This window comes from Strix aluco, chromosome 1, assembly GCF_031877795.1.
Source record: "Strix aluco isolate bStrAlu1 chromosome 1, bStrAlu1.hap1, whole genome shotgun sequence".
Taxonomy (NCBI): Eukaryota; Metazoa; Chordata; class Aves; order Strigiformes; family Strigidae; genus Strix; species Strix aluco.
The window spans coordinates 62,055,903-62,080,595 of record NC_133931.1 but is presented as its reverse complement, the minus strand read 5'-3'; the positions used below and the strand labels follow the sequence as shown (position 1 = coordinate 62,080,595).

The 24,693-nt window shown below is 34.2% G+C and overlaps 1 protein-coding gene across 1 annotated transcript in view; it reads left to right on the top strand.

Annotated features, from left to right (window-relative positions):
* Positions 1-24,693, top strand: part of RTTN (rotatin) — an 88,471-nt gene that overhangs the window by 36,603 nt on the left and 27,175 nt on the right. Inside the window, exons 25-34 of the mRNA XM_074822842.1 lie at positions 97-336; positions 3,382-3,526; positions 5,152-5,306; positions 6,508-6,727; positions 8,497-8,625; positions 11,650-11,757; positions 12,383-12,541; positions 13,887-13,958; positions 17,368-17,557; positions 19,794-19,876. Coding sequence (XP_074678943.1) covers positions 97-336; positions 3,382-3,526; positions 5,152-5,306; positions 6,508-6,727; positions 8,497-8,625; positions 11,650-11,757; positions 12,383-12,541; positions 13,887-13,958; positions 17,368-17,557; positions 19,794-19,876 — 1,501 coding nt within the window. The remainder of the gene's footprint in view (positions 1-96; positions 337-3,381; positions 3,527-5,151; positions 5,307-6,507; positions 6,728-8,496; positions 8,626-11,649; positions 11,758-12,382; positions 12,542-13,886; positions 13,959-17,367; positions 17,558-19,793; positions 19,877-24,693) is intronic.

Genomic DNA, 24,693 nt, shown 5'->3' with positions numbered 1-24,693 from the left:
TTTCGTCTTCTCATTTGAACTGGGAAGTGAGTCAACAGTCACTGAAATTGTTTGTAAAGATACTGTGTTACTAATTTTTCTCTTATGCTTTTTCAGATTTTTAGACTCTCTAAAACTATCCTCAGAAGACATTCTCATACTCAAAATAACTCACACAAAGTATGGATTGCAGTATTGTCTTAATTCAGTCATTCAGGCAGTATCCCACAGGGATGTTAGGGCTGCTCTCACTAGGCTTAGTTTTTACATTCTGAATGACAGACTTGCATTAAAATCCAGTTCTGGGTCTTGTGGAACCACTTTGAAGAACTTTGTTTGGCAAAAAGCAATAAACAGGTAAGCATATTGACAGAAATCCATTAAAGTTATGATGCTTAAATTGTAAATTTCCTACTTTTCATATTTTAAATTTATGCAATTGATTGTCCACGCACCTCTGATTCTCATACATTTATGTTGTTTCATGTATCTGCTGGAGGGACAACACAGCAGGGCACAATCAATCCAGGAGTTTCCTGGAGATCAGCAGTGACAACTTCCTGATCCAAGTGACAGAGGAGCCAACAAGGAGGGGTGGTCTTCTGGACCTCATGCTCACAAAGAAGCAAGGGCTCATTAGGGATGTGAAGGTCTAAAGCATCTTTGGCTGTAGTGAACATGAGGTGGTAGAGTTCAGGATCCTGAGAGGAGGAAGGAGGGCAAAAAGTAAGATCACAGTGCTGGATTTCAGGAAAGCAAACTTTGGCCTCTTCAAAGATCTCATTGTTAGTGTCTGATGGGATCAGGCCCTGGAGAGAAGAGAGGCCCAAGAAAGCTGGTTAACATTCAATGATCGCTGCCTCCAAGCTCAAGAGTGGTCCATGCCATTGAGCAGGAAGTCAGGCAAAAATGCCAGGGGGCCTGCATGGATGCAAAAGAAGCTCCTGGCAAAACGCAAACACAAAAAGGAAGCCTACAGAGGGTGAAAATAGGAACAAGTAACTTGGGAGGAATATAGAGATACAGCCCAAGCCTACAGAGATGCAGTTAAGAAAGCCAAAATCCCACCTGGAATTGAATCTGGTGAGGGACATCAAAGGCTATAAAAGGGCTTCTATAAGTGCATAGGTGACAAAAGGAAGGCTAGGGAAAATGTGGGCTTGCTGATGAATGGGACAGGGCCCACAGTGACACAGGACACGAAAAGGCTGAAGTCCTGAGTGCCATCTTTACTAGCAAGACCAGCTCAGGAATCCGAGACCAGGGGGAAAGTCTGGAGCAAGACAGACATATCGTTGATGGAAGAGGATCAGTTTAGGGAATACATAAGCAAACCGGACATGCAGGAGTCCATGGGCCCTGATAAGATACACCCATGAGTGTATCCTAGCTAATGTAATTTCATGTCAATTTTGATCAATCAAAGTGACTGGGACAAGTGCCTGAGAATGGGAGAAAAGCAAATGTCATTCCTATCTGCAAGAAGGGCAGGAAGGAGGACCCAGGGAGCTACAGGCTAGTCAACCTCACCTTGATCTCTGGGAAGGTGATGATGCTGCCAATCCTAGAAACCATTTCCATGCATATGAATGATGAGAAGGTCATCAGGAGTAGTCTGTATGGATTCACCAAGGGGAAGTCATCCTTGACCAGCCTGCTGATACCCTTCTACAATGAAGTGACTGACTTGGTAGATGAGGGGAGAGCAGTGGATATTGTGTACTTCGACTTCAGGAAGGCTTTTTGACAATGTCTCTTATAAGATCCTTGTAGAGAAAGTGATGAGGTACGAGTGGGATGAGTAGACAGTGAGGTGGATGGTAAACTGGCTGAAGGGCCAGGCCCAGAGGGTTGTGATAAATGACACAAAGTCCAGTTGGAAGGCAGTAACTAACAATGCACCCTAGGGATCAATATGGGGTCCAGTCCTATTCAATATCTTCATTAATGATTGGGATGATGGGACAGAATGCACCCTCAGCAGTTCTGTTTATGTGACAAAACTCAGAGGAGTGGCTGATATGCCAGGGTCGTGCTGCCATCCAGAGGGACCTCAACAGGCTGAAGAAGTGGGCTGACAAACCTCATGAAGTTCAACAAGGGAAAGTGCAAAGTCCTGCACCTGGGGAGGAACAACCAATATATGCTGGGGGCCACCCAACTGGAAAGCAGCATTGCAGAAAAGGACCTTGGGGGTCCTGGTGGACACCAAGCTGAGCATGAGCCAGCAACATGCTTTTGCAGCAAAGAAGGCTAATGGTATCCTGGACTGCATTAGGTGGACTGTTGCCAGCAAGTCAAGGCAGTGGGATGCCACCTCACTGGAAGTGTTCAGGGCCAGGTTGGATGGATGGAAAGTGTCCCTGCACATGGCAGGGGGGTCCCTGCACATGGCAGGGGCCTTGGAACTAGATGATCTTTAAGGTCTCTTCCAACCCAAACCATTCTATGATTCTATACTGGAGAGAGTCAAATGAAGCACCACCAAGATGATAGAAGACTGGAGCATCTTCCCTATGAGGAAAGGCCAAGACATCTGGGACTAGTTAGTCTGGAGAAAAGAAGGCTCAGAAGGGAGATCTTATCTATATGAGTACCTGAAGGGAGGGTATAAAGAAGATGGAGCCAGGCTCTTTCCAGTGGTGCCCAGTGACAGGACCAGAGGCAATGGGCATACACTGAAACAGGTCCCCTCTGAACATCAGGAAGTGGGGTTTTTACTGTGAAGGTGACCCAGTGCGGACACAGGTTGCCCAGAGAAATTTTGGTGTCTCCATCCTTGGAGATATTCAAAAGCCACATGGACGTAGTCCTGAGCAACTGGCTGCAGGTATATTTGCATGGTCAGGGTGACTGTACCAGCTGACCTCCAGAGGTCCTTTCCAACCTCAATGATTATGATAATGTGATTCTGTAATTTACATATACAAAACCAGCAAAAAATAAGAATGCTGTATTTAAAATTGTGATTATTTAAAAAGCATAGGTAGGCTTTGCTATTACTATTATTTACTAGTATTTAATAGCTAATTACCTTTTTTCTTTCCTGTCTTGTGACCCTGTTGAGATTTTTTTTCTGCCTTTTACTATATGCAATTCCATGTTTACTATATGTAAAACCACAGTTTTAAATATACATAACAATTTTGTATTAATACACAATAAATGTATAATAGTATATAATAATTCAATATAAGCAATATTTTTGTAAAAGCACTTAAATATATTTAATATATAGAATATATATCATAATATAATTCCATATTTGCTATATGTAAATATATATAATAGGTATATTTACTCTACACAATATCATATTTGCAGGTGTCTTCAGTCCTGTTAGGCTGAGATCTTAAACTCTCTTTTAATGTATGAAAGTAAATATTTTTGTTTGCATTCAAGGTTTCTGCAAGTGCTTCCAGCTTCTGTGGAGGATGAGAAGCTTTTAGTGGATGTCTTAAGATTTTTAAACAAATTGCTTAAAGAGCAGAGATCAAGTTTGGAGTCAGACCATCTAAAGTGGATCTTGAAATCATTGCTTAAAAATGTAAGAGTATACCTGAAGTTAGCTGTAGATTGTAAGAAATGATACAACTGTGAACTGGTGGGCTGGTTTGTTTCTGGTGTTTCAAAGAAACAGACTTCTGTTAACAAGAGCAAAAAATAGCAGGTCTTGTGGTATTAATGTCTGCTAATTTGTGATCAGTGCTACAGTTCTAGTGTTTGGGGAAGTTAACTTTGAACAAGAGTAAATTTTCTTCTCTCCTTTACTTGTTATATGAATTGTTTCTCTGAACTTAAATGTTGTACTTGCCAGAAGCACACAACATCTGCCTCTGTGTGTCTTTCTCTGGTGTAGTTAACTACAGTAATATGATTGTATAGAGCCATATAACTACAACTAGCTACGCATAGCTCTGTGCAGAGCACTATATCTACATATAGCTATATATACTTCTGTGATATGGTTAACTGTGTAACTATACATACATATACAACTGTATAAGGTATGCTTAGCTACATATGTTATTATCTGTGTAACCTAATGGATGAGGTTTCAAACAGGTGTGTTGGAACCTTCTGTGTGGCAAAGATATAAATGAACATTATGTGTCTTGCATTAAGAACAAGAATTGAAAGTTAGGACAAGTTTTTCCTTTTCAGTGTGTCTGTCACTTAAGTTTCGATTTTAAATGGTTATAATATGTCTAAGTAAAATATTTTTATAAGCATGAGGAAGGTATTATATAAGCGTACAGTTCAGCTGTTGTCTTTAAAATGCAATTTTTTTCTTTTCACTTTTTTTAGACTCCTGTGTTTTCTATTTGAGAGATTTGCTGGGGCCAATACTGTTCATTTAAGATGTATAAAATTGGAAAGTATAAAACTAAATAGGAAATGAACATCATAAAGCAGTGTAAAAAAAAAATCTATTATATTTGTTAAAATATAATAATTCAATCTTGCTGTATAAAAACAGTAGTTAAATGCCAAGGATAAGTTTGCAAAGTACTGTTCTTAACAAAGCAAGAGCATACTTCCCACATGCAAGATCATTCGTGGTCTTACAAAGGATATCATACGTTAAGGACAGTCTGCATCTACTTACATTTTCCCATTTTAAAATACAATCTAAACATTTAGAAAAAAAAAGCTAGTATACTTGATTTCAATTACTTATAGAATTCAGGTACTTAAATTTATATGGTAACTAGGAACCCTATAAAATTTCGTAAGTATGGCCCATTCAATATATTAATATAAAATCTTTATATCAAATGATTTTAAGTCTTTCAAGCAAGTGAGACATACAAGATATAACTTGAACTTGGTTTTTATTATTTTTTTTATTTTTTATATTTTTTATTGCAGGTTGCTGCTGTGTGTAACTTTGACTTTTCTTTCATGCTTCAGAATATACTGTGTTATGGCTTAATGCCAGGAAATTTTAAAGGCCTTAACAGTAGTTTCTTTTATGGCATTTAGTAGATTCAAGTAATTGGTAATTATAGGAATTTTTTACTGTGCTTTTTACAGAAGTACTTCTTAGTAAAATGATCATGGAATTTGTGATTTATAATGTGTCTCAACAGGGAAGTAGCTTTAGTGTGGGTATTAAAATAGGATTTAAACAATGCATTATGTGACTGTATTTTTATTCTTTTCTTTTAGAAACCAAAATCCCTTTTGGGCCTTCTGGTGCGACCAGAATCCCAAGTGCGGGATGAAATAGATGAAATACAGGCTGCTGTCAGGCAGCAACTGGATAAAGAACTCATTCGTCTTTTTAACACATTGTTATTTTGTTCCATGTCAGTGACTGACAGGTATGGTGTAAATGGGCCTGCCTATGTAATTCTGACTGGGGATCGCAATACTTACTACTGTTGTATCTCGGTCAGAATTTGAATATAATTACATCATGACTTATTGTTTTAAACTGTAAAAATGGAATACATTCCTCTTGAAGTGAAGATCAACGTTAAGTAGGCTTTTTCACAGTAAAATTAGGAAATTAGCTAGGAAACTTGGAAGAGTATGTACTAGTCATTTTTTCAGCAAATGGATAATTAAACTGCTTGCAGGGAGAAGATGGTCTATTTCTTTTTCACTGCTGGAAATTTGCACAAGCAAATGATAACTTCATTGATTTTGTAGCATATATTTATAGCAAAGTAAAAATTGGAGTATTTGAAACATCAACAAATGGTTATTGTAACTGAACTCCTTTTTTGGCCTAATACAGTATGTCAGTGTGCATTAGTGATTTTTTTAGGACAGCTACTTCCAGCATGAAGTTCCAACCTTTTTCTGTCAGTCAAGCGAACGGAGAGATGAATTTCTATTCTTTTTTTCTCTAAGTTTCTAATATAACATCTTCCCACACTAAAGCTCTTTGTCCAAGTGTATTCTAAGAGATACTAAAATTGCAGCTTAAGATATTTAACTGCCACAATGTAACTGTTTGTAAAGATACTTTCAAAATGTTACCTTCTTCATTCTTCCCACTCAGTTATTAATTTTCTAAGAATTTTGACAGCTGAAAAAGGGAAGATTATAGAAATCCCTGCTAGTTATATCTCACACCTGTATTTTCTATCTACCTGAATTCTAGATTGATGGTATTTTTCAGGAAATATTTTAAGCTTGTCTCTTGAACCAGAACAAACATAAGCATAACTACTAAGCTTTGCAACCCTTCTCATTATGTCACCCATCGTTCTCAATCTCTTGCTCTTTATTTAACACGCTTCCTAATAACTAGAGTTATATCTCATTTGTCCTTTTTCAGTTAAGCAGCCCTGTTATAATCAGATGCAATATTATGTTTTCAGAATCTGGGTGAAGCTAGAAATGTCAAATTTAATTCCATGTTACTCTGTGCATAAGGCAATAGTACCTAATTGAAATGCTGAGATTCACAGACTAACAGTAAGAAGAATGAAGTGTTGGCCTCTTGGAAAATGATTCATTAGAATAGCTTCACATTGACAGTTGATCTTTTTTGGTTTTTTACAATTAAACCAGAGAGGGCTTGGAACTTGCTGGCTCTTTCAGAACTGAGCTGGCTCTGAAGCTGCTGCAATGCTTAAGGCTAACAGATGCACCACATTTTTATGGACTTCCTTCACTGGAGAGAACATTACGAGGAATGGTTCATGTTACTGCACTTCCAGACTGGAGTACCTATTCTGCTGCTGTTGAACCTGTCACAATTTGTAAGAAATACTTAACGGGTCTCCTTGAGGTAAGCAGCTTATGTTACAACTTAGCTTTTGGTTTGAATGCTTGTAAAGAACTATGTATCTAATGACACTATAATTTTATGATGTACTTTTAGTGAGTATCATCACCTGGAATAGGTGTGGGAAAGATGCTTTTTTTCTGCTAAGTAAATGGCAAAAATATGGAGACTAGACTGAGTGGTACTTTGTCTGTACTTATGAAGATTGGTTGTATTGTGTATGTCTTCATCCCTGTTTAAGAGGTAATATAAAGTGACTGTAGTTTAAGCAAAATGAAAAATAGATATTTTTTGTAATAATTGAAACACTTAAGAGGAAAAATCCAAGATATTCTCCCACAGGCAGAATCCAAGTATGAAAGGTGGTCTGGGGAACAGCAACTCATTAGACAGGTTATTAACACAGAGAAAGCAGGAAAGAGATAAATCAAGATGCTGCAGTTGTTGGGAAGCCAAAATTTCATTCCTGTTTTCAGTGTTCTTATTTGTTTGCTAAGTCCATGGATGTAATAGACAACTAGTTTTTGCTCCTAAAATTACATCTTTTGAAGATTCCAGTCTTCTTAAAACTGTAGGAAAAGCATAGATCTGCCTTTCTGTTTGTTCTACAGGTATTCAGAAAGGTAGGTACATTTACAAGTTTCGTTTTTAGTTTCAAATACTAAAATTTATTTGTTGCATTGGTAGAGGCTTAAAAAAGATTTAAAGTAGTTTTAATTCACTTGTGATTCTGGGTGATATGAATAGCAATCAGATAAGTGTCTGGAAAGTTTGTATAGAGATGATAATCAACTTTACGATAAAAGAAGATAGTGTTTTAGGGAAAAGTCTTAATCTACCAAGATTTCTTGAGTACAAATAAATATTGTAGAGCCATTTGGTTAGACAAATCCTATGATTTGAAGTCTAGACTAAAAATGGCACCAAGATTATAGATGTCATGCAAAAGAAAGATTATTACTGGACAAAATCATAATAAATATGGATTGAAATCAGCTAGTAATGCATAAGATCTATGTGCTGACAAATTATGTAGTTTTACTTTGCCTAAATATGAAAGTAAATGTAGCTTTCTTTTTGGGGAGAGGGGAGGAAGTGGGTGTGAAAATTCCTATAGAGAGGGACACTGAAAGAAGGAACAACAGCAAAAATGGAGAGGTTTAAATCACTGTGTTTTGGGGAGAAAAATACATCTAGAAGTATTAAGACTGTATGTTTAAAAAAATATATTTTTGTGCATGTTTTATGGAAAGCAGCATGCTTTTTATTTTAAGATGTACGGTTAGATATTTGGTCAGAGAGTTTATTTTATGTTATGATCCAGTGACCTTTATTTCTGTTCATTAGAATTTGATAAATCCAATTCAAATCACAATAAAAGATATAAATGACCCTTTTTCTTGAACATAGAATTTTGAAAAGAAATTATATTTTTAATTCTAATCGTAACATAAAAAACTGGGTACAATAAATGGACTGTTTCCATCAAAAACAAACTTTCAGGTTTCTATTCAATATTATGCTTCTTATTAATCTTCACTGCATTCTTCATTTCAAGAAGCAAATACAAAACCACTAATCTTCAGAAGTTTAACCTTATAGGAAATCCTCACATGACCAAATGACTCATAAATAAATTCTTAAAATTCAGCTAAAATTCTGCCATATTTTCATGAAATATATTATAATTTAGTAGTGTATGAGATAGTTTGTACTCTACCTGTATATTGCTTACAGTAAACATAGAATGAACTTGTTAACCCCAATCCTAGGTCATCTCATCATTTTATGTTGAATGGGGAGGAAATGCGATGTCCTTCATGGGAAAAGGTGTTACGAAAAGCACAGTTCTTTGCTTGCTTCACTTATCTCATGAAATGATGGCTCAAGCCAAGGATACAGTAAGTGCATTACAGTCGTCCTTTTCTTATCATTTGTGAGGGCTATGCACAGATATATTTTAACTGCTAAAGTTAAATGGTAGATTTTCGTATGTGGTGGGGGAAGATGTCTTATATGGCAACAGATAGTAAAAATAAAATCTGGTAATCTAATTTAGTATGTAATATTAAATAAATGAATAGCATGGAGTATAGTATACAAGAAAGCTGAAGATTCAGTTCTAGCCTTACTAAAATTATTCTGCAAACAATTCTGTGGATATGGAAAGGCCTTCTTTTGGAATAAGGTATAATTTTCTTTTTATTAATAAAGAGAAATCAGGATTTTATGTAGGATGAATAAATTTAACGATCTATAACATTATCATTTCCTCAGCCTTGTACAGATAACAGGCTTTCTAACATACATTTACACATACGTGTGTGTATTCTTTCAGGTGTATATATATATGTATATATGCATGAAAGAATATATACATACATGAAAGAATGATTGTATTATAAAAGGAGCTGTCATCACTTATTAGCAAAATTCATCTTTGTGTTGAAGTGCTTATTTTGAGCTAAGTTTTTAAGAGTTTAGAAAAAAACAGCCTTCATCCTGAAGCAGTCAAAACAAATTCAACAATTTAGTGTAACCATTTTGAAAAATAAAAATCCATTCTTATTAATATTTGTGACAGCCACAAAGGAAGACCTTTCAACATGATCAAGTACACCTGTAACTAGAAATAGCAGTATACCTGCTTCTCCAAATTCCAGAAGTCTATTTCTACTGTTGTGTACTCCTTCTTCAAGATATTAAGTGCTGACAGAGTTTATTAAACTTGCAGAGGGACAGAGTATTAAGTACACTGCAGGAAGACTGCAGCTTCCAAATAGTTAGATCATAAATGCATGGATGAAGAAGTGGACTTGAATTAATTACTTCTTTATTTTATATCAGTCTCATAGAATAATATGTATAGCAGCATAATGATAGGTGGCATTATTTTGTGTCTATAAATCATAATCTGTGTGTACAACAGTGTAACTGTCTAGACTGTAGTCATAACTTATATTGTCAAATTTTAAATCCTGGCCGTTGTTTACAACCATGTGATTTAGTGTCAAATCTTATGGAAAGAGAAATGTAAAATTAGCCTTCTTCCTCTGTGCAAGCAGTGTTATATGAGAGTACATCAGATAACTGATCTAAAAAAAAAATTAATACTGACTTAAAATGCAGAGTCTAATGACTTGAAATTAAAACTAGTTAAAGCAAATTTTTTTTTGCTCACTAGCAGTGTTATGAACCATTATGGTTCTTTGTTATTAAAAGAACCACCTTGTTAAGTCAGAGATAAGATCCTTTATCTCAACCTGATGGACAAAAGTAAGTTACAGATGTTTGTAGGAGTACATGAGAAATAGAGCATATACTTAGAGTGTACTAGAATTGCTGCAATGTTTGTTTGCTATGGTAACATTTCACTGGTCGTGCTTTGCACACATGCACGAATACAGGCTGGGTGATGAGTGGATTGAGAGCAGCAGCTCTGCGGAGGAGGACTTGGGGGTATTAGTAGATGGAAAACTGACTATGAGCCAGCAATGTGCGTTCGCAGCCCAGAAAGCCAACTGTATCCTGGGCTGCATCAAGAGAAGTGTGGCCAGCAGGTCAAGGGGGATGATTCTTCCCCTCTACCCTTCTTTTGTGAGATCCCACCTGGAGTACTGTGTCCATCTCTGAGGCCCCCAGTATAAGAAAGACATGGGCCTGTTGCAGCAAGTCCGGAGGAGGACCACAAAGATGATCAAGAGGCTGGAGCACCTCTCCTATGAGGACAGGCTGAGAGAGTTGGGGTTGTTCAGTCTGGAGAAGAGAAGGCTACAGGGACACCTTATAGCGGCCTTCTAGTACTTAAACGGGGCCTACAGGAAAGCTGGGGAGGGACTCTCTGTTAGGGAGTGTAGGGATAGGACAAGGGATAACAGTTTTAACAGTTTTAGATCAGATATAAGGAAGAAGTTCTTCACTGTGAGGGTGGTGAGACACTGGAACAGGTTGCCCAGAGAAGCTGTGGATGCCCCCTCCCTGGAAGTGTTCAAGGCCAGGTTGGACAGGGCTTTGAGCAACCTGGTCCAGTGGAAGGTGTCCCTGACCATGGCAGGGGGTTGGAACTAGACGATCTTTAAGGTCCCTTCCAACCAAAACCATTCTGTGATTCTATGACCTGTGTTTTGTATTTCATTTTGTATTTTCATGCCTTCCCTCCCCAAAATCAAAGATTCTAGAATACTGAGCTTTTGGTAGTTCATACTGTGTGTTTTGAGAAAATCCATGCAAAATACTCTGCTCCAAATGAAACACCAGTCATCTACTGTTTAAAAATATACAGGACTGAGGTGGTCAGAAGACATACATAAAATTTCAGGTGTCACAGTTCTTTATGAACTTAATATGTTGTTTGTGCAGTGCCATGGTTAAACAGAGCATTTTGCAGGTGTACTTTTTTTTTTTAACCCAAGCTAAAGAAATTAATTTACAAAGTCAAGTATGGTTTCATGGAATCTGCAGCAATGTGTTAGTCTGCAAGACTTTATTTAATCATATGGCAGGTGCAGGAACAAAGAGAATTAATTGTGATCAAAGAAATGATTGCATGTTCTTATTTGGTAGTTTTCGGCACATGTATAATATAAGGGAGAAAGCCAGGTGTTAATAATAAGTAAAAATAAAAAATGTAAGGACTAAATTTTGAATGGAAGTAATTATCCTAGTTTTAAGTGAAATATTTAATATCTCTTTAGCACTGCTGTCCTAATTCTATGAAGAAGACAACACAAATTTCATTTTATTCAGTAGGTGAAGTCAGCATGTTAAATACACGTTTATAGAGGCAGAATTGAAATCTTTTTATTGGAATATCGGTGTTGTGTGCATTTAAAATGTTTTAGTATGTAATTGGTTGTTGGTAGACTGGCATGGCATTGAAAGATTTAGAAAATAAGTTCTTAATTTATTTTCTGTTTTCTAATCAGGACTGGATATCTCTTTGGTCTTTGCCTTACGATAACAGTGAAGAACAAGTTCTTTCTCAGCTAGGTTTGGCATGGCTGGTTCCTTTATGGGTAGATAGAGACCCTGAGGTTAGTTAATACACTGTTCAGTTGATATCTTATTTTGACCCTTAAATATTTGTAAAATTTTTATTTCATTATTTTATTTAGTATTGAAACTACTGTTTTACATTATTTAAAATGTTACTGAGGATATGCTAAATGACAGTAACAATAAAGTAGGGAGAATATTTTCATATAAACATCTTCTGAGAAATCCTTCCCTACATCTTCTGTCTTCTGTGCTTTCATTAGTCACTCATGATCATGATTCATAGGCAGTTTTCATTGACATTGCTGTTATTTAGCTGCAAAGCAGAAATGATTACATGTACTACAAATTTAAAGCAAGTATATTTGATGCAAATCTGTTAAATTATATGAGTTTGTGAAATGGAATTATTTTGAAGTGGTAAAATGTGACAGATATTGAAGACTATCTTAGTATTTTTAAGTATTCAAATACCTATTTTATTGTCATTTTTATGTACACATAGTTGTGATTTGGAGTATAGGGCTAGAGAAATGTAGGATAAGAGGTTGTTACTTTTTAAATGATTCCCTTAAGCTCCAGATTCAGTTGATATAACTTAATAATTTAAAATTGCTAATTACTATAAGAAATATCACTTTGTGTTGTGCTTATATGTACCAGGTCAGATTTACAGCACTTGGAATAGGATCAGCTCTTACATCTCTTGAAATAGGATGTATTGCTTTAGCAGAAAGTTGCCAGAACATTTCAGGAGGGCTGTGGGGAACGGTAATAAACATCCTTCTGGACCAATCTGAATGTAGCATGGTACGCAGGGAGGTATGTTTCTTGTGTCCTTCTGATGTCTTAGATTGTTAAGTTTTCTTTCATTAAGGAAAAAATATTTTTTAAAATTTTGTATTCTATATATCTATTTTCTGATGCTGCATAACACCTGCTGCTTTGTAAGTTAAATACTGCTTAATTAAAAGAAATGTTTAGCTTCTTACTTAGAATTACTCAAGAAGCAACAAATACATATGACTGCTGTAAAAGCAGAAATGATCTAAACAGTACAAGTGAATGCATAAAAACTCCTAAGGCTTACTCAGGTAGACAAATAGATTGCTAAAGCATAACAAATTAGCTCAGATTTTAATGGCTGTTTTGTTCCATTTATGAACACTTTGGACTATACATTCATCACCTGATTTGTAGTAAATATCTCTTCATTGCAGACATGAAGTAATCTGTTTTGTCTAGGCACTAAGGTTCATTTTTGAGAACTGAAAGTTTGTACACTGGTAGGACAGCACATAGAACTATATGATGCTGTGTTTAAACTGTGTATATGTTTTTTGTGACTATCTATCAACTCTAGTTGTAAGGTTTTTCCTGTTTTCCAATGACTAAGAAAGAACAACTGTGACGTAGTGGGTTAGTTTCTTCCCAGTTCTATTGCTCAACTAATTACATTTTGCAAAGCACTATTTTAAATTTATTTGTGCAAAATGCTTTTGAGAATGTGTGCTTCATTGTTTTAGTTAGCTTCCGAATCATTTTAGTAGTCTCTTAAGAGTCAAATTATTGACAAAAGATTGACAAAATATAAAAAAAAAATTACATGTGAAATGTGTGTAATACAAATCAGAAAAACACACATGCCATGTATTTAGAAAGGAAAATATTTGGAACATGTGTGTCCCAATGTGTCCCCCACATTGTCCCAGTTATTTTTATAATCATTTAAAAAAAAAAAAAAATGAGGACAACAGAGTGAAGGGTCATAAACAGTTATCTAGGTTTTCCTGCTCAGGGATTTTTTTCCAGGGATTTTGTTATGTAATGCTTATTCAACAGGATTGCCTGTACTGGAACAGTGATGAAAGTATTTTATAAAAAAAATAAATTTGTTGCCTAGTGATTTCCATCTCTTCCTTGACTTTTTTTTCTTACCAGCCTTCTCTTGTGCCATGCCTTAATGACACCTGTCATAGGTGAAGTTTGAGGAGTGTTAGGTTGTATCCTTCTATTTATTTTTTTCCAACATGAATGTGAAAATTCTTTGTGTTTCAACATACATCTAAAGCAATGGAATAATATGTAGACTGTGCTGTTCAATCTGATGTGGTTTTTTTGAACTGTGATGGCTAGATGACAATATTGATGCTTTCATTTCTTTCAGGCTGCTTTTATTCTACAAAATCTCCTTGTGATTCCAATTCCTACAGAAGATGTGAAAGATTGTATTTGGCAAGTGAGTGACTATTACATTTGATGAGAAAGGTCATAGTGTCACAGAGAGACGTTATTTGATATAAAAACTTATGTCAGTATACCTATAAAATATAAACTTAAAAAAATTACATGTCTAAGGTGACATTTTAGAAAGAGAAATATATGAATAGACAAACTTCTTTCAAACTTCCACAAGCTCAAGAAAAGAACCAAAGTTAGTTTGTATATATGTTGCTATATATTTCATGACTACAGTATAGTATCTTTGGGCTCTTAGGATACTTGCTTACTTACATGGTATCGTTAACATTTTAGGATAGAAATTGGTCATTTATTGAACCCGCAGTTGGAATGTAACATGATTTGAGGGGTATGAGGAAGAGGAAATTCTGAGAATGTGAGGTTTATAAAATGTTTTGAAAGAAATATGTAAGTGATGAGAAAGAACTCTTTCGAAAGAAGGATGAAGCAGCTTGTTGCTTAAGTCAATTTAAGTGCTTCTTAAAAACATAACCCCTTGCTCAAAGCAGGGTGAACTAGAGAAGTTTGCTCAGGGCTGTGTCCGGTTTGGTTTTGAGTATCTCCAAGCATGGAGACTCCACAACCTCTCTGGGCAACTTGTTCTGATGTTTGACTACCCTCACGGGGAAAAAGTTTTTTCTCAAGTTTAAATAGGATTTCCTGTATTTCAGTTTTTGCTTATTGCCTTTTGTCCTGTTGCTGGATACCAATGTGAAGAGTCTGTCTCCCTTTACTTTCTCTTACCAGGTATTTATGCAAACTGATAAGATCCCCTGGAGACTTTTCCCATTCTGATCTTGAGTCAGTTATTTCCATCAAGTCTGGTTTACTGTACATAAAGATCTTTGGATCTTAGTTCCCGATTTTCCAAATTTTTGTGGCCTTGATACCTGTTCTTTCTGTCCATCTTGCTCCTTTCAGTATGTGAGATTGTACCTATATGAGAACAGTTTATTTTCTTTTTTGAAGAAATTTGCAGATGCAACCATATCCTGTTTTATCTGTTCATTTCTGCAAAAGGTCAAGTTAGTGCTGAAAGACATTCCTTCTGTTTTACTAGGATAAGTTATCTATGATTCAGCTGCACCCAAAATAAATTATACTATTTCTTGCAGAGCTGCATTTTACAGCATGTCTTGTCTTTCCTTTACATCTGGCCTTTGTTTCAGTCTTATTGCTTACTACTTATATTTTATCAATATAGATAGTAATTTAATTTCATAATAGCAGGGGATTTACAAGGGGCAGTCATTTTAACTTGTCAATATAAACTCTATTAAAAGTTGCTTTTTAGTCTTTTTTAAACATTTCAACGACTATAGTGAGGTGACAAAAATTGAATCCAGTTGCAGAATTCTGGATGAATTCCAGTGCAATTAATAGAAGCTTTGAGTCAATGTGATTCTTATTAAGAAGTGCAATTTAATGGAAATTGCTCATCACTTAATAAGTGTTCATGCTGAAAGATATCATCAAACAACACTTTATGGTAACTGGTAAATTAAAACTGTTGAAAATACAAACAACAATTAAAATTGTAAGATACTACCAGGATCAAATTCTGTATTTCAGAGTTACTTTTTTCCCCTTGCACTGAGTAAAATGATTTGTCTGACTTCAGTGCAAGCAAGTTCAAAGGAGAGCTGTGAAGTGAGTCTGGGTGAATAGTAGGAATAGTGTACCATACCCGAGTAGAACATGATCACTTTATCCCTTAGGCAAATAGGGCTGGACATGGAAAGGCTGTAAATAGAGTTTGTAGGCCAGTATCTCCACAAGAATATCTATAGTGTTGCTGTTACCTAATTAATCTGCTTTATAATAATTAATTTTTCTATGTTACTTCAAAAAGTGGCATAGGAAATTTTTTGTCATGAGTAAAGTCAACCTGTGTAAAGTATTCTAAGACTGTAACATACTGTGTTGTGTGAAGATTGCTGAAGTCATAGCACTTTATTTTTGGTAACTCTTTCAGGGCCCCCATTGTGCAATAAAGTATCTGGCATATCTTTTTAAACTGGCAAAGACAGTTCTAGATAGTAAAATTTTGACTAAATTTAACAAAATTTCCAAAGCATGCATTTGTCATAGTTGATACAGTCTATGTATATTGCTGACAGCATGAGTACAGTTTTATAATTCATTGTAAACAGTTTACATGAAAAACTACATTCTTCTTCAAACTGACACACCTGATGCTCCATTAATTGGCATAAAAGGCAAACAGTGAAAATAGTCTGTTTCTATATTACAGAAACCGAAAAGAATGAGCAGTAACCATCTAAAGCTCTGGTTATAACATCCTGTAACACAGCATAGTTTCACTGCTTCTACTTGATCTGTTTTTTGTTTTGTTTTCTTGGAAAGTAAGCTTGTATTCAGTGTAAGTGGAGGGGTTGGGGAACATCTAGAGTCTCTTGAGGGTAAATAGTGTTTTTCGAATTACTTATTTGCAGTTGATCTACCTCTGGTCTCTCCTGACTGCCAAAAAAAGATTCTGATTAGCACTGATGAATTTTCTTTCCATAATTTTAACTAGTTTCTTTTTGAAGTACTGCAGGATGCCTCCTAAAACTGCCTTCCAGAGTGTACTTGGTTTGAATTTTTCTCATCTCAGTTCTTTTGCCAATTAACACTTCTAATTTTTATGGTCAGTCTAAAACAGGTTATGTTGTATCTTAATAAAACTTCTTCTTTTCTTCTGTTAACTATAGAAAACACTGGAGAAACACTGTAACAAAGATAGTCAAATCAAACTGATTATTTGAAATAAGGCTGAAATCTTTCTTTTCAGGTGTAAATCCACTGCTCTAGAAAGTTTTCACTGAAGTCATTGTTTAAAAAGAAATGACTGAAAACCATTCTATAAAGAGAATTTCTTTGGTTTTATGTCTTGTTTTCTAAACAAATCTTTCATCATAATAGATTGACATGGCTAGATATAGTATAATGGCAGTATACTTCAGAACAGGATGACCTTTTCAGGATATTTACTCTTATCTTAGTATGAGTATGCTGTTTTTCTAAAGAAAATTTCTGCATTAGTTGGTATCTGTAAGTAGAATTAAGTGAGAAATTAAAATTGTAAAGTCTCCTGATACATATACTGTCTTAAATCCATCCATTTATAGCTTTTTATGGCTTTCTACTTAGCTGTTGACAAATTTCTCAGGACCTAAGTTTTACTTCCATTTTGCTAAATCACTACAGTATTTGTAAAATATTATGATTTAGCTCAACTTTATTAAAGTCTACATTTGATTTTTGGAATCTATTAGTTACAGCATGTAAACTAGCTATGTATACATACATACACAGTATTAGGCTTAATGTGGAGTTTTTTGTCAGTTTATTTTATGTAAAATATTCTTTTAAAGAAATCATGTTTGTGAATTTCATGTCTTCAGGGTCCCTGTGTACATGATGAAGAATCTGGCCTCTCTCAAACAGGAAAACCTGCACTTAAGGCCCTTTTATATCACTGCCAATTCTATGAACATGTGAATCAGATGGTGAAACACTGTTACTTAGGATGTTATATGTTTGATTTGAATTCTTCCAAAGACAACCTCATCGTAGAGAAAGGTGGTATAACTGGTAAGTGATGTTATATTTTTGTAGTATTTTAAACCTACTTAAATAACTTCTGGTTTTGAGTAACTTGCCTCAAATAATTTGTACTAAAAATGGAACTGAAAAAAATATTTAAACAATTAACTATGTTGTTAAGTCAAAATATTAGAGAATTTAAGAAATAGATAAGTCACTAGTTTAACATCTCAGAAAAAGCTTTGAGTTGTTATTTACATTTTGTAAACTGTACAAAATGTTTTGTAACAAAAAGTTACAAACAGAAAAGATGTAATGAGTTCTGCAGTACATCTTCTTGCAAAATATTGGGGTAAAATACTTTTTACAGTTGTGACTTTGAAAGACCACTACAATGAAAGTTTAGGAAAAAAGTATATGGACTGTTTCTAAGACTCCTGCTTCTGTTTCCTGATGTGTTCAACTTCAAAGATACATAAGTAGGGATGGACTCTAATCTGGTGAAGTTATCTGCATTCTAAGATATTCAGATATAATTTAATTCATAGACTGATAAAATTTAATACTCGGATTGATTTATTTTTCTAACCTGTATACTCTTGGAGTATCTCAGATCTAACTTCTATATTGACAAATCATTTTCTGAACAATATTTCTGTGCTGCATTGTGGGAACCCATGTTCTTGTCCAAATGTGCATTATGATCTTAAGTTTAGAAAGCTAGGAAATTCTTCAGAGAGATCAATTAGTAAAAGCTGTACAAGGGAGGTAAAGCTAATACGTTCATTCTTTTTTGTCTCTTTTTTGTGTGCCTAAGTTTCTGTATTTTCATCTTCCAAGGCTACAGGTTTAAACAGTTCTTGTAGGTCTGCTTTTGTTAAACTTATGTTACAGAAGCATGAACAGAAGAGGAATGTTATTTCTGCTACCAAGTTATGACATTGACAGACCCAAAGAAATATTCTTGGTTAACTCACTGAGTTATCAGGGAAGTACCTCAGCAGTATACAAAATTCCAGCCATAAAAATCCTGTTTCTTCTGTGGCTTCTTTATTTATCTATAAGTGTAATTTTTTTTCAATTCAACACATTTCACTCCTCCCATGGTCCTCTTATTTGTGCCTCTTGGTATTTCTGTTAGCTGATGCAATATCATATCTAAGAGCAACTCAAACTCCAGGATTGTAGAACTTTCCAGTGAGAAGTTGAGATACTTTATATCAGATCATTGAAAAGCAAAGCCAAAAAAATGGTTTTCCAGGAGCTTTGAAATAAGGAGGAAGAATCATCTATGATATTTCAAGAACAAGAAACAAAATATTTGTTTATTTAAAAAAAGGAGGACAGGACAATGTTTCTTCCATCTCTAAAATTATAGTGCTTGAAAGGCTTGTAAGTCCTTCATTCATATGTTCAGAATTGAGGCTTTTTATGTATAATGACCTGTTTCTGCTTTTTAATAGGTCCCTTGTCATCTCTTAATAGAAGATCTTGCTTTGGTTTATCTTCCTAAAATAATTTTTATTGTTTTTTTCCCCAATGTATTTTCCTCACATTTTTCAGGAGTATTAAAAAACTCATCCACAAAGTTATGTTAAAAATAAAATTAGTTATCTCCATTTACTGATTAGCTAAGATATGTATAGGACTTCTACCTTTCTGGGTTTTGCACTCAGAATCTGTGTGAGCTAGTGCTTTATTCTTTATTGTTTTCTAAATATATAAAAGCTTTAAAACCTGTTATTGACAGGTTTGTCCTATAAAATTTTTCGCACTTTTTATTCTGAAACAGACTCATAAAGCAATTCTGCCTTCATGATAATTATGAATATGGGTTCTCTTGAAATTTTTTTTCTTAAAATGTGAATTTGAAGTTTTTTGAAGATGAAGACATCTGTTCCTTATGTTTGTGCTGAGACCCTGGTATCTTCAATACTTTTGTACTATTACATTTCAAATAAAACTAAACCTGAACTATGTCAAATGACTAAAGGCTATGCAACTGCAGTTTGAGCTAAGTGTGGCTTTTTCCAGACTATTTTAAGTTGTGCTGAAAACTGTATTTTATTTAATTTCTGTTTATTCAAAGGATTTGCTGGATAAGAATTCATATGTACAATGTGTGAAAACTTATATGCTGAGATCTTCAGAAGGATAACTGGTTGGCTACTTTTCACTGAAACAATCTTTGAAAAGCTTAGTTTGCTCTCTGCTGGTCTTGTAGTAATAAAAAATAATTTTTTTTTTATTCAATTTTGATTTTTATTCTTTTTTTTTCCTACAGATTTTGATGATTCTCTTAATTTTTGGAATGCTCCATCCAGTAAAAGCCAATCTTCACATTCTCAGTCAACATCTGAAACTATGGTAACTTGCAGAGTAATCTATTTATTTTAAATATAAAATTGTTCATGAAATGCTTTGAGGAAAATTAACACTCTTACAAATGCTAAAACAGCCCCAACAAAACAAAACTCAAAATAAACTGAAATTAAACTGAAAATTAAAAAGCTGAAACTAAATTAAAATTTACTGTGAAGTAGCTTTAATATGCTGAAGAAAACCTTTATGGTTATTTATCCAAGCCAAAATAAATAAAATAGCTTACCTTGACTAGCTAAATGCATACGGCAGTGAGTGCTGTATTCTGTAGCTTCTCATAGCAAGACATATTCTCTAGAGATTACTTTGTAATTGGCCTTATTGACAAAATGCAGTCATCTCCATCTATAGTTGTCACTTCTGCTGCTTTTATCCAAACTGTCCTTTCAGAGTGAACCTATATTTACACTACACAGCTACAGAACTGGATCAATCAAAACCACATAAATACACTGGGTTAAAATTATATTCTGTGTCATAATAAACTCGGGCTTCTGAAAATGCTTTTATAAAATATAAAAGTGGCACAAGTGTTTGCAAGACCCAAAATAGATATGAAAGATACAAGAAGGCAGGTGGCTGCTTGAAAAATTTGTTTCTGGCTAGGATGAAAGGCTGTAAACATATGCTGTCTTTCAAGATGGCAAATGCAAAGGAAGAGAAATCGAAATACATTCTTCCAGTTCCAGAGTAGATTTGCAATATCAGATCAGGCTGTGGAAGAAGCTTTTATAACATTCATTAGTTACCAGATAAAAATAATTTATTTTCAAGGACTGCATCATAACGCAAATAAAACTGATATGTTGCACTGAAGTCTATTTTTATAATTTTATATTTTTTTCAAAAATTTTTGATTTATGGATAACCATCTAATTTTATTGACTAAAATTGTTATGCCCAGTTTTACTGTGAATCATGATAAAAATAAAAATTATAGAAAAAGCAGTATTGAAATTTTATCTCAAAATACTTAACAACTATAATTTTTCCTTACTGTTTTGACTCTCTATTATAAATATTTTGCTGTCTAGTACTGTTACTGTTATCTGGAATGTTTTTTATAATGAAGGAAAAAGTATACTCTAGTGTTAAGCTAAAATTTCTTTTTTAATGAATTTGTTTTTCATTTATCTAAAACAAAACAAAACCCCCCAAAAACCTTTAGGGTTATTTTAAACACAAATATTAAAATTTGAATATTTGAAACTAAAATAAATGAAAGTGCATGTAAATCAGGAAGTAGATGCTACCATGGATACTATTTAAAAAAACATTTAGATAAGAATCTCAGGTTGTTTAAAAGCAGTTGTTTCTAAATTGCTTTTTACTGAATAAATTGAGTGTCACTTACAGAAATAAAAGTTGAACAAATTTCATCTTGTTTCTCTCGTGTCGCTTGAGGGACAAGTTACATTTCAGCAATTCTATCAGGGTTGAGTGTCTATTCTACTTAAAATTGTGCCTGAGTATTCACGAAGAGTTGAAGAGTTTTTTACATGAAATAGCTTCAGTAGAATAAAAAAAGAAAAAAGGAAGAAATAATTTGGAATCTACCAGATAAAATTAATGTATTTTTATTTATATGTGTAAAGTAGGATCATAGTTTAACATAAAAGCATAACTCTACAATTCCATCTAACAAATGGACAACTAATTATTTAAAGTGGAAAGCACAGAGTAATACTAAAATACTAATATCAGTCTTCCAGGTGTTGTAGACTTCATATTTGCTAAGATTATGCTCTTACAGCTAACGTAGGAACTTTATTTCAAGGGTTTTTTTGTTTTGTTTTCCTTCTTCCCCTGATATGTATGAAGATTTCACACAAAAACTTGGATTGTCATTCATATAAGTTAATTTAATTTCCGTTTGTCTTTCATGGGCCTTTGTAGCAGCTGTAAACTCTTGTTTTTATTAACTAAGTTTCTTACCTTCAAAAAAATACCTGTACTGACATGACAGATGCTAAGTTTCTAAGTTGGAAGGCAAGATGCAGATGTCTGATGTTCCAATGCCAGTATTAATTAGGAGAAGAAAGATAGAGGAAGGGAACTGAGGCTAAATACAAAGTGGGAGCAGTTAATGACCATTAAGTGTTTATCTGGTAAAGTTTGTAAATACTTTTAAAAGCTCAAACTTGTCCTGAAATCAGGTATTTGCAAATTATTCCTATATAACTTCAAATTTTATGTTCATATAGTTTGGCCCAAAGCTTTCTGTTTTGACATATGAATAAAAGATATACATTTTTGAAGTCATTACCAAAAGTTTGTGAAAGTTTGTCTACGTTTTCTATATTGATAGTACCAGGAATATGTAGTTATTCCAAGCCCACTAGATGGCATGCTTTCCCCATCACAGATGAAAGGGAGTCTGCAGGTCTTATTGGAGGGAAAGATTTTTTTGTGTGGTACAGATTTGATGACAACAGCCTCAAATAATTGAGAGTTACTAGCTATCAAACTAAGTAGAATTGTTTCTGTCAGAAGCTCTTCTCTGACACTTTAATTTTTTTTTTTAAATAAAAGTTTTTCTAAATATGTCCATATCCATTCATTTCATGAATGTCAGTCTACGAAGCTGAAACTGCTTTTTGTTCAGTAAGCCCCATCCTGAAGATCTTTGCAGAAGGTGATGTCTTTTTACTGAATTATGTGAATTTCTTTTCTGTGAAGAGAAAAGCTCTGATTTTTTTTTTTTTATTTTTGGAAACAGTTCTGACAAATAGAAAAAGACATTATTAGTTTTCTCTGTTTTCAGATTTCATGTAATAAATACTTTGAGCTATCTGATATCAAATGATGATTTCACACAGGGTTCCTATGACCTTAAGTGAAAATATAATCTAAATTACTTTTTGGCTTCATCTTTTTTTCCTCATTCTCAAATTTTTCCCCAAATTTGCAGAAAATAAAATTGAGAAGATTAAAAAACAAGTACATACAATAACAGAAATCTTTCTGGTTTTACTTTAGTCTATAAATATAGAATAGAGATGTGGGAATGAAATCAATGATTCAAGGTCACCTAAAAGACAGCAGCAGAGCTGGATTGTCTGTACTCTGTTAACTCATATGCACTGTATTTACTGTCTTTAAGATCTCAATGGATTACAGATTTTTGTCAAATTTATCTTTATTTTTCTGTAAACTGGAATGTGGATACTACAAAAAGTCCAATTCTGAGAGGATTAAAATCTTTGTCTTTTAATAGAATTCTTAGTTTAAACATTAACTCAGGTTATCATTGCAGAGGACAAATCCTTATTCTTATTTTAACCAACATGTTTGTTTTGTGTTTAGTATGTATGATTGAGAACACCAATCAGCATAGAGATACCAACTTGCTTCACACTGTAGAAATACTCTACGCTGTTCTGTGCCCAGGACAGCTTAGCAAAATGAGCAGTTATTTAAAAACTTGAGCTAAAAATGGTGCAAGTTAAAGATCTACAGACATCTCCCAGATAGCTTTAAGTCATGGCCATTCTTTCCTGTGAAATCTTCTTGCTATTTTATAAAAATGTGTGCTTTATTTTCTGGAACCATGGTTACCAGAGTGCTATACAGTTAAGTGATTTAAACCTTTGAAAAGAGAACTGAATAGAATTAATCACTGCAAGCCTATTAAAGCAATGCCAGAGGGATTTTTATACTAGAGGTTAAGAAAAGACATTTTATTCATATCTAGTAGATAAACGGCAAAACCCTCACATTTCTCCTGTGTTTCCACTCAGACAATTTTTGTATTCTTCTGTATTAGTTCTAATCTGCAGTTGTCATCTCCCACCCTCTGCCACAACCCTTTCTTTTCCCCAATTAAACCCCCTTCCGACATTTGTTTCACTGTTAAGCAACAGAATGCTTCATTGCTCCTAGAAAGAATATGTTGGCAATGCTAAATATCCTTTAGTAGGTACAATGTCCCCGACTCCTAGATCATACTTATCAAAGGTCATTTATAAAAGTGTAATATCTTTTCTTTCCTGGAAGGCAGAATACTGTGGAAACAACTTATTTTTGTTTACTGTATGTTTTCTGTTAAGATAGCAGAAAATTTCTGGTTTTGACCCATGTCCCACTGTGAAAGCAATTACCAATAAATGTTCTATCAGTGCAGGAAGCTGATATTTTTCTAACCAGATAAAGTTTTAATTTATTTATGTATTTAACATATCTTAAGAACTTGTTTTCATATCTTTACTCAAAGTGTTTAGACAGTTGTAGAAGATGGAGAAGGAATTGTTGTGCAATGTAGGTGATACTGTTTACTAACATGAAAGGTTGTATAATTCATAATAATCTTTTAAGATGACTCTCAGTATAGAAATAATTCCTTTTAGGGCTCTACTTGTTGCAGAACCATATGGACTGTTAGAAGGTGCATTTGGGGTTTATACTTTTTAAGAAAGACTTATGGTTTTTGTCACTTATTAGAGTGCTTGGAATTGAAGTATAGTGCTGAATAAATGCAGAATTTACCATGTGTCAAGATGGATTGATTTAATATAAATAATGGGTTCTAATAATTATTTCAATCAGCAAGCTTGAGACTAAATAGCTTATTCCAATCGGCAAATATGGGTTTTATTTGTATAATCTAAACAGAACTTGAATTTCATTTGGTTGCTACAATTTGGTACTGCGTTTTGAGAAAATAATTTAGCCAGATTTGTCCTAGTGTTTATGTGAATCCTGGATTTTAGACACGCACACCAAATCTTACAGTAGCTTGTTTTCTGTGTTACAGTAATCTTCTGGCTTTTTTTGAGGAACAACTGAGCATACTTGAGGAGAAA